General features: G+C 38.4%; 1 protein-coding gene across 1 annotated transcript in view; it reads right to left on the bottom strand.

Annotated features, from left to right (window-relative positions):
• Positions 1–2,282: 2,282 nt before the first annotated feature.
• The window catches only part of LOC121867343, an 87,353-nt gene continuing 78,233 nt past the window's right edge, over positions 2,283–11,402 (bottom strand). Inside the window, 2 exon segments of the mRNA XM_042367268.1 lie at positions 2,283–7,985; positions 8,461–8,595. Of these exon segments, the coding sequence (XP_042223202.1) occupies positions 7,857–7,985; positions 8,461–8,595 (264 nt within the window). The 3' untranslated portion in view covers positions 2,283–7,856.

The following is an 11,402-nucleotide window of genomic DNA, read 5'->3' as shown; positions in this document are numbered from 1 at the left end:
TCCACCCCAGAATACGGAAGGATTCCGCCTCAGGATACGGTAGGATTTCGCTTGAGAATCCGGTAGGATTCCGCCCCAGAATACGGTAGAATTCGGCCCCAGGAGACGGTTGGATTCCGTCTCAGAATAGGGTAGGATTCCGCTCCAGGAGACGGTATGATTCCACCCCAGAATACGGTAGAATTCCCTCCCAGAATTGGGTAGGATTCCGCCTAAAATACGTTAGGATTCTGTCCCAGGAGACGGTAGGATTCTCCTTCAAAATACGGTAGGATTCCGCTCCAGGAGATGGTAGGATTCTGCCTCAGAATACCGTAGGGTTCCGCCACAGAAGACGGTAGGATTCCTCCCCAGAATAAGGTAGGATTCTGCCCCATAATAGGGTAGGATTCCGCCTAAAATAAGGAAGGATTCTGCCTCAGAATACGGTAGGATTCCGCCCTAGAAGGCGGTAGGATTCCATCCCAGAATAGGATAGGAATCTGGCCCAAAAGACGGTAGGATTCCGCTCCAGAATACGGTAACCTTCCGCCCCAGAGTAGGGTAGGATTCCGCCTAAAATACGGTAGGATTCTGCCCCAGGAGACGGTAGGATTCCGCTCCAGGAGACGGTAGGATTCCTTCCCAGAATAGGGTAGGATTCTTCCCCAGAAGACGGTAGGATTCCGCCCCTGAATAGGGTAGGATTCCGCCTAAATTGTTGTAGGATTATGCCCCAGGAGACGGTAGGATTCCGCCTCAGAATACGGTAGGATTCCGCTCTAGTAGACGGTATGATTCCGCCTCAGTATACGGTAGGAGTCCGCCTCAGAATACGGTTGGATTCCGCCCTAGAAGACGGTTGGATTCTTTCCCAGAATAGGGTAGGATTCTGGCCCAGAAGACGGTATAATTCCGCCCAAGAATACGGTAGGATTCCTGACCAGAATAGGGTAGGATTCCGCCTAAATTACGTTAGGATTCTGTCCCAGCAGACGGTAGGATTCCGCCTCAGAATACGGTAGGATTCCGCTCCAGGAGACGGTAGGATTCCGCCTTAGAATACGGTAGGATTCCGTCTCATAAAACGGTAGGATTCCTTCCCAGAATATGGTAGGATTCTGGCCCAGAAGACGGTAGGATTCCGCCTAAAATACGGTAGGATTCTGCCCCAGAAGACGGTAAGGTTTCCGCCTCAGAATACGGTAGGAATTCGCTCCAGGAGACGGTATCATTCAGCCTCAGAATACGGTAGGATTCCCCCTAGAAGACGGTAGGATTCCACCCCAGAATACGGTAGGATTCCGCTCCAGAATAGGGTAGGATTCCGCCAACTTTGAGCAACCAATATTGTGGGTAATTTTATCGGTTAAAATACCCGAAAAACATAAATTTCAGATGGAAACGCTATTGAATATTTGTTTTTCTTCCTTTAAAGACTCAGTATGTAAGTGGGTGTTGGCAACTTATAAATTTAATTAACCTGTGATTGTTGTGATAAGTAGCTGTGTTCCATACTTTGAAAAGTCTGAGCAAAATTAACTTGTCTGTCTGTCTGTCTGTTTTTATTTGATCAGATGGTGTTGGAATCTCATATAAAGATACGTGGCGGCCATCTCTTTTGTAGTGTGACTCATATTTTCTCTATCAACTGGCCTATTTGTATAAATATATTTTTCATCAATCTAGATTAGTAGTTTTAGTCCCAAATTACACCGCATGAAATTCCCTACCAAAATACAGGTTTTGTTTGCGATTCATTACATTGTATTATAGGCTCCAGTGACCACCGAAATAAAATCTTTTCATGAATGTAACTTCGTTAAAGTTCATCAAAATTCGTTGATCTTCACTAACAGTGTTATAACATACATTCCCATTAACTTTGTGTACAGTAAAATACACCCTCTTCTCGCTAAATCGCACTTTCACATTTCAGACATGTCATATCTCTCTGATTATTTATAAGGCGAAAACCTTTGCTATTGCCACGCAACTCTTCCTTGAAACATTTATTTTAGTTTTAAACTGCTTCTGATGGATCGCTACGCATCTTTAAAAAGGTTGGGGAGTACCCATTGTACTTTATCTAGGTATTAACATTGTCAACCTTTCAGAGTGTAACGTCCAACCTGTATATCACCAAGAACACCCACTTACAGTATCCTGCTACTGTCGTCTTTCTATTACATTTATTTCGAGAACTTGTCAATAAAAGTTTTATTATGACATCCTCGGAGTGAGTAGAAGGGAATGAAGTATTTGAGCTTTCTGCCATACTCCTGGGTTAAGGAAACTACAAGTGACATACAAAATATTACCTTTATTAAGATTTATTAAATAACAAAGCACATGATATTTACAATCTTGATTTAACTCTAACCAATTGATTTTCTTAAATTAAATCAATAGATAGCCAATGTCCACTGGCGCGTCTAAGGCACTAAAGGTTTGTGGTTTTCATTTCTGTGTGAAAGATATGTCAGTGTATCCTCAAGGTACTACGAGGATGGTTTCCAAATGTATGCTTTTCCATTGCAGAATAATATATTTTTCTTTTACTGGGGATTTTAATCTCAGGAAGATTAATAATCCTTCCATATATAAAGGATAATATTTGGAGAAAAAAAAATGAACATTTCAAGGAAACTGGTATAAACTTGACATTTCGTGACCCATAAGCATAATATGAAGATTGAAATACTGTATATATTATGTAAAATATATCTTGAAATCTAAAAAAAAAATGCCGATGAAAGTAGAAAATATTATGTCTATGTTTGATATAAATAATTGTTTTAATAAAATACGAAATTTGCAAAATGCAAAATATTTAAATGACTTATGTTTATGTTAGCATAATGTGCATATATTATCTGTAAATAAATAGTCTTAACATGAAATAAAAAAAAAAAAATATTGTGATGAATCATTCTGAGCTTAAAATAAGAAGTACTTTAGTCAGGTCATAGTTACGATTTTGGATTATGATAAACATTTAACAGTTAATACAGGTGAGACCGGCCACGCTGCCTCCTTGTGTACCGAAGGCTTAGTATACAAGGTGCTGTATCCACAATGTTCCCAGCGGGCAATTATGCCTATGAGGCAACAAATGATCACTGCTGTGTTCATAAAAAAACTAGTTATACACTGAACTGAATTCCAAACTTTCCTAAAATTAATCAGTAATTTTAACAATTTCACCACTGCAAAATGCATTATTCGATATTGCCTTTAGGGCACTCATTATTAGTATTAGTCCGTAATTTGCCAAAGGTGTTTGAACAATACACCATCACTGGTTACTATGAACAACTAGTCTTATGTTAAACCAAGTTTCCCTAAGCCTGAAACTCGTAACCATATTCGACATAAATTGGGAGTCATATCATGTAATTGCTATTTAAACAAATTCATAGCCTAACCAAGTACTGTAAATCGAATACATGCTTTCGGAAGGAACTGTCAGCAACTAGGATATTCTGATTATTTACGTACGTGCATATACCAGTAGTGTACACCAGACACAGCCTCTCGCAACAAACACCAGTAAACAGTAATTATGAACAAACATACCGGTATAGCTCTAAAATATTGTAATAATTTCTGGGAAATGCCAAGTGTGGAACAATGTAATGCAGCGTGTCACACTTGTATTATGATGTGACACTTGATCATGGTGTGACTTTTGTATCATGGTGACACTTGATTATGGCGTGACACTTTGTCATGGTGTGACACCTGGTCATGGTGTGACACTTGTGTCATGGTGTGACATTTGTAATATGATATGATACTTGTACCATAGTGTGTGAACTACGTGACACTTGTAGCCCGGCATGACACTGTATGAAACAGAACACGACAACATTAAATAAGGTGGTAGAAATACCACACAGTGGAGGGATGTGGCCGTATTATGTTTTGAGTTTCATTGCCTACAGACATTGGCTATATGAAATCTTTATAATCATACATATTTACAATACCAGTTGCATCATATTTTCCAGATCGTCATTTGCAGATAGTGATTGGTTTTCAGTATACATAGGCTAGAATATAAATAAATAAATAAATAAATAAATATATATATATATATATATATATATATATATATATATATATATATATATATATATATATATATATATATATATATATATATATATATATATATATATATATATAAGGGTGGTCCTAAAATATTCAATGTTATTTCCTGTTTTCCTCAAGTCTGCCCTTGTTTCATATGACTAAAAGGAACTGGCCATCAAATCTCAGGTGCATTGAAATAAATTTAGGGGTTGCTATAATATGAACAATACAATTTAATAAAGAAAAAATTACATAATTATTATCTATTAGTAAACTGAAAAACTAACAGCCAATATGATTAATTGGTACAAAAAAGAATAGTGAACACGAATGACTGGATTCTTAAAGACAAGCTACTGCTTAAGAAATTGCCTTGGAGGGTGTAGGGAATTATTTTAGGTGAGATTTAACAAGGCGAAGAAGATATTGTTTGTGTAGTTCAGCTCTTATGATTGTAGAGCTGAACTGTTTCAACAGTTTCATAACTCTCTCTGCGCAATCATTAACAACTTTCATCTCCATTGATTTTCCTAGTGAGGTTTACAACCAACTTTACTTTTTGATCAATATCCAAGCGTTTGTCAAGGAACGAAAGTTCCACAAGCTCTTCTCATAAATACCAAAGATGAATTTTGAATGCATTGTTTGCAACGTCAGTATGTGCCTCATTGGGTTAGTCCCTCAATGAAGATAAAAGGGCTAAATCATTTCTTGGAGCTTATATTGCTATTGGTGCTTCATGCCAGTACTTTGCATAAATGACTGTAACGAACAAGCACATTTCCTGCAAACTGTTGTCCAACCGAGCAGTTAATTTAACATTGTCTTATGAATAAGAAAATGTTCAAGACATAAGGCCCGAGCCATCCATCTGGTATTCTGAAATAAATGCCATCAGATACACTTCCACCAAGGAAGATTGAACACAAACGGAGGAGTTCTTTGTAGTCCTCTGTAAAGAAGCTACTGTTCTGGAGACTTCAGTGTAGAATTTAATAAGTTTATGTCAGATGTCACCTACTGTTTCTATGAAGAGTTTTGGTACTGCATCATTATACTGTTTCTTGTTTACGCTTGGCCATTGTTCTTTGAAGCATTTGAATAGTGGTGTATTTGGGATCCAAAACAATATGAAAACACTTTTGATAACATTAATTAAAACACATGAGGAAGACAAGCCCTCCAAGTTAGTGAGCGGCCAACTGCTTTTTCAATGAGTATGCAGGTCCCTATGTTAACCCAGGTGTTTAATGCTGTTGTATCGAAAACGAGACCATGTACAGTAACTGGTTTCGCAAGCCCTCGCTGGCTGATAGAACATCAATTACCAAGTTAACATTATTTCTAAAATTGAAATTAGCAATACGATTGTGTTTTTTTGTTAATATGTAATTAAAATTAGTTATTTCTGGGCATGCATTTATATTTATTTGAAAGCACTACTCTGAAAAAAACATGTTTAATATCCGTATTTCACCAAGTGTATGGTGAAATACTTATGGCATGGGAAAAGTGTTATTTTCTAGTAACACTTAAAAATGTTTTTTTTTTTCTACTGTGAATTCGTTGAACACAGTGGCACATGGGCAGCCTTGAAAGGAACCATATTTTACAATTTTTTATTCAACCATAAATAAATGGACTACCCTAATATATATACTATATATATATATATATATATATATATATATATATATATATATATATATATATATATATATATATATATATATATATATTTATTTATTTATTTATTTATTTATTTATTTATTTGTTTATTTATTTATATAATTTGTTAAAATATTTAAGGTACATATAAGCGATATCTGGGTATTTACAGTAGACTAATAATGGAAGTTTCTCGTAACTTTTATCACATCTGGTACCAGTTGTTATCATGTTTTATGAGTAAGTTTCTAATCTAAAGAGAAACGCAGGATCCATTAAGCTCTTGAGCGAATCAATGAAACTATAAGTAAATTCTCCTGTTACTCTCTAGTACACTAAAGTATATTAAAATGGTGGTGTTCCTAACGACGTCACTTTTCGTCTCTTACAGTAAAATAGTTGTAACCACATTATATATATATATATATATATATATATATATATATTTTACTAGGAAAACTAGGTGTAAGGCTTTCACTTTAAATAGTATCTTCTTTTTTTTCACAACAGACTTGTTACAAAGCTGTGGTCTTCTTCTTGACAGTATTCAAAGTGACACATAACTCATCATCACACTTGTTATATTTACTGGCAACAATGCCTAGATAATGTTCTTTAATCTTTATTCAAGATCAAATACTTTATATGAATGCACTCCTATACATTACATTCCATTATTGTCTATAAATATATAGATATTTTCCCCTCTACAGCATAAACTCTGTTTTACATCTATAATTAAAGCTTGTTCCTAATTAAACGCCTAAACGTCAACGCAAAATCACATTTCAGGTAAAGTTACTTTCACTGTGCACAACCCGCGCGGGGCAAGAGGCACCCACAGCCGGACCCCACACTACTCCTTACAGGTACACCACCAAAAACACAAACTTGCCCCGTGAAAAAAAGATGTAAAGTTGAGTCTCTGAGTTAACATTACAGATCTGATTAATTAATTGAATAATGCGAAAAAAATACGCCAAAAGCAGCATCGCATATCTGTAAAATAGATTCTATATGTCAGCACCGTGGGGTTAACACATGCAAATCAACATTACAGATGTGGCTGCCTATTATATCTCAGTTAAGTAAACACGGTCATGAAACTTCTCTACTTAACACATTCAAAAGTCACAAAACAGCCGTAAACAAATATCCTTAATGATATACTTTAGTTAGCCTTACTAAGGTTTCCCTACACTCTCAGTCACCATAACCTCAGATCATCGAAAAGTGAAAAATTAGAATAAATTACATAAAAATTTCAGTTCCGTGCCCGTGTATTCATGTACTGTATATATAAGAAAATAAGTGTTGCTTCTCGTATATATGCTCCAGAGATCCAGCACCACAACAATGGCCAATTAAACAAACTAATCTTCTTTTATACAACATTGGGTTTCCATGTTATATGTCTCAGAATATGTCTCATAATTTAAGTTTATTGAAGTCGTTAAATTCTTGTGGAGCTGCTCTCTGATTCTCTGAATTATCCTAAATTGCATCATCTGATAAAATCATCAGATAATGATATGTAGTCTTGTATATTATGAACTGTAAGATCAAGTATATTTCAGGATTTAACATAAGCTTACGGAGGCATGGAGTCACCGTTAACATCGCAGTTTATTAATCTCATTTGATATTTTAAATGGGACGTTTATAACGACGGCAAAACAAAATAAGTTAAAAAGGTCGTCAAAATCGTGCGCGCCAAGACGACGCCAAGTGAATATTTGCCTTTTAGATGATGTATAAAACTCTGGCCCAAGTGTTCTAATTACATGGTAGACTTTTCCATAAAATAATGCTTGTACTGATTTTTTTTCAGCGGCTTTCATTTGTTAAAATCTTTCCTGAATATAAAGTTTTCAAGACAATTTGCTTATTGGTCACAGTCCTCATTGGAGTAATTCACTTTCCATCCATTATCTCTTATAAGAAGATATTATTGTCTGATTATCACCAGCAACATAATATAACAACTTTTCTTGGTTCACCATTACCCAGGAGACACCCGTTTACCTAACACGTAAATATGAATGTTCATGTCATCCCTTGACCCACCGACCCACTACCAACCATCCCCTCTCGTAGCCTCCTGTGGGAGTTCATCCCAACAGCAGCTCCTCAGCGGTTTTCGGGGCGTCCATGAGTTTCACCAGACCAAAGAAGCTGTTCTCCTGACGCTTGACAGCCGTCGTATGGTGCTCAAGGTCTCGCACGTACACCTTAGCGTCCTGTAGAGAGATCTTGGCTTTAATTTATTTCATACAAACAGTATTCACAATATATGCGAGCAAAACATCATCAATCAAAGGGAATATATTTAGAGTAACAAACTAGTTTTGAGGCAAATAAATAATATTGTTGAAGAGACTCAAGGTATACTATAAAATAAATTAAGACATAATATCTCACCTGGGAAGGAACTGGGGAAAACTCACCCAAAGAAGGAACTGGGCAAGACTCACTCTGGGGAGGAACTGGTTAAGACTCACCCTAGGGAGGAACTAGGCATAACACACCTTGGGGAGGAACTGGGAAAGACTCACCCTGGGGAGGAACTGAGGAAGAAACATACTGGGGTGGTAGTGAGAAAGACTCGCCCTGGGAAGATAGTGGGGAAACTCACCCTGGGAAGTAGTGGAGAAGACTCACCATGGGGAGGAATTGAGGAAAACTCACCCTTGGAAGGTACTGTGGAAGACTCACCCTTGGGAGGTAGGTGGCGGAGGCGGTGTGGCAGGAGTGTGATGGCTGGGTGGGAGCCAGGGAGCATTCCGTGATGGGGATGCCGTCAACCAAGATCTGGAATCCGGTGCCGAATCGTCCAGGCTCGTACAGCACCTGTTAAGATTTGCACGTTTAGCTGAAAATCATTGGCAGATGTAAACAGGGAAACAGATTGGAGGTGTAAACAGGGAAACCAGATACCATTTGAACAACGATGTTATTGAGAAATCCGACTGCGAGAAGACTTTAAGAGTAATGACAAGTAGGAATCTTAAGCCAAGTAAACAATGTGTATTTGCTCGAAACAAGGCTAATAAAGTACTTGGGTTCACACAAAGGAGTGTTAGTTACAAGACTAGAGAGGTCATCCCAAAACTATATCTTGCGCTTGTGAGATCTCACTTGGATTACGCAGTTCAATTCTGGTCACCGTATTACAGAATGGGTATAAAATCCTTGGAAAGAATTCAGAGGAAAATGACTTTATATTCGGTAAAATGCTAATCCGACCACATAGTAACAGTTGGCACGGGCAATCCCCAATGGAGGTTCACGGCGCTTAACAAGCACAATGAACAGGCTTTGTGTGAAATGTAAGAAAGCCTAGAAATGTATTTATTGTGCTTGTGGCACGGTGGTAGCGATCCCTGTTCATAGCCAAAGGTCCAGGGTTCGACGCGTGAGTTAGTGTTTATTTATATATATATATATATATATATATATATATATATATATATATATATATATATATATATATATATATTTCATTAGCGTTCCCCAGTCACAGTGATGGGCTCGTGGGCCTTGGGTTCCAATCCTGGCAGGTTGAGGTGTTGATTGTGTATATATATATATATATATATATATATATATATATATATATATATATATATATATATATATATATATATATATATATATATATATATATACAGGAAAGAAAAGCACAAGTTCTAGGGAATTAACAATTTATTTCAGGGTCAGTGAACACCACTTACTGCTTATATATATATATATATATATATATATATATATATATATATATATATATATATATATATATATATATATATATATATATATATATATATATATAATGGGAGTTTGTTTTTGCTTTTGTGCCACAGTGGGCATGCTGATTGAACCTTGTAGCCGTTGATGTAGGTGCGTGAGCATGTGTGAACAAAATAACATATTGAGAGTTTCCAGGAATTCCCCAGTAACACAGGCTGAGTTCACCCCTGAGTGACGTCACTGGCTAAAAATTCTTGACGTAAATTATTCTCAGACTCTGGCAACAACCCTTGTTCTCCCTCGGCAATATGACCCTCAGCAATGATGGTTTTGGTATCTACATAAAAATGCTGCATTCCTCTGCATTATTAATAGCAGTGGCTGGTGTGTCACATTAGCTGCTTCTTAAGCATTGAAGAAGTTGGTCACCCGTTACTGAGAAGCTCACATATAATTCTGGGTTCTAATATTTGGCCATGAGTGCGTGGAGGATGTGGTCAAATATGGCACAAGAGTGTCCAAACATAATTAAAGATACTGATGTATGTTTGTTATTTCATCTCAGCCGCCACTAACAGACACCTGAAAGCATATGAAAACAATTTTTTTAACAACTATCCAACAAGGTTAAGTTTGAAGGTCAAATGAGTCTCAGCCCTAATAGACCCCAACATATATTATGCATTACGGTCGTCCAGTAGCCCTATCGGGCCTTTTAAGATTGGGCCCATTTGACCAGTTAAGCTACTGGTCCCCCCCTTGTGGCGCCTTCTCATTACTTCACCTTCTTGCTATATTCCTACACAATGGTGTAATGGGGTGTGTCCCTGAGTGTAAAGGTGTACTGGGGTGTGTACCTAAGTGTTGACGTATTCTGGGGTGTGTACCTGAGTGTAGAGGTTTACTGGGGTGTGTACCTTAGTGTAGAGGTATACTGGGGTGTGTACCTAGGTCTAGAGGTGTACTGGGGTGTGTACCTAAGTGTTGAGGTATTCTGGGGTGTGTACCTGAGTGTAGAGGTGTACTGGGGTGTGTACCTAAGTGTTGAGGTATTCTGGTGTGTGTACCTGGGTGTAGAGGTGTACTGGGGTGTGTACCTAAGTGTTGAGGTGTTCTGGGGTGTGTACCTGAGTGTAGAGGTGTACTAGGTGTGCTACCTGAGTGTAGAGGTGTACCTGAGTGTAGAGGTGTATTGGAATGTGTACCTGAGTGTACAGGTGTACTGGGGTGTGTACCTGAATGTAGAGGTGTACTGGGATGTGTACCTAAGTGTTGAGGTGTAATGGGGTGAGTACCTGAGTGAAGAGGTGTACTAGGTGTGTACCTGAGTGTAGAGGTACTGGGTGTGTACCTGGATGTAGAGGTAAACTAGGGTGTACCTGAGTGTAGAGGTGTACTAGGTTGTGTGCCTACGTGTTGAGGTGTTCTGGGGTGTGTACCTGAGCGTAGAGGTGTACTGGGGTGTACCTAAGTGTTGAGGTGTTCTGGGGTGTGTGCACTGGTGTGGGGAGACTGGGTGTGCTACCTGGTGTGAGGTGTGCCTGGTGTGAGGTGTACCTGAGTGTAGAGGTGTACCTGAGTGGAGAGGTTGGAATGTGTACCTGAGTGTAGAGGTGTACTGGGGTGTGTACCTAAGTGTTGAGGTGTTCTGGGGTGTGTACCTGAGCGTGGGGTGTACTGGGGTGTGTACCTAAGTGTTGAGGTGTTCTGGGGTGTGTGCCTGGCAGGGTGTACTGGGGTGTGTGCCTAAGTGTTGAGGTGTTCTGGGGTGTGTACCTGAGTGTGGGGTGTACTAGGTGTGCTACCTGAGTGTAGGGTGTGCCTGGTGTGGGGGTGTGCCTGAGGTGTGGGGTGTGTACCTGAGTGTGGGGTGTGTGGAATGTGTACCTGAGTGTGGGGTGTACTGG

The sequence above is a fragment of the Homarus americanus genome, unplaced genomic scaffold (assembly GCF_018991925.1).
Source record: "Homarus americanus isolate GMGI-L3 unplaced genomic scaffold, GMGI_Hamer_2.0 scaffold6317, whole genome shotgun sequence".
NCBI classification, from domain to species: Eukaryota; Metazoa; Arthropoda; class Malacostraca; order Decapoda; family Nephropidae; genus Homarus; species Homarus americanus.
The sequence above is the reverse complement of the archived record's forward strand: the minus strand, read 5'-3'. Positions and strand labels throughout refer to the sequence as shown.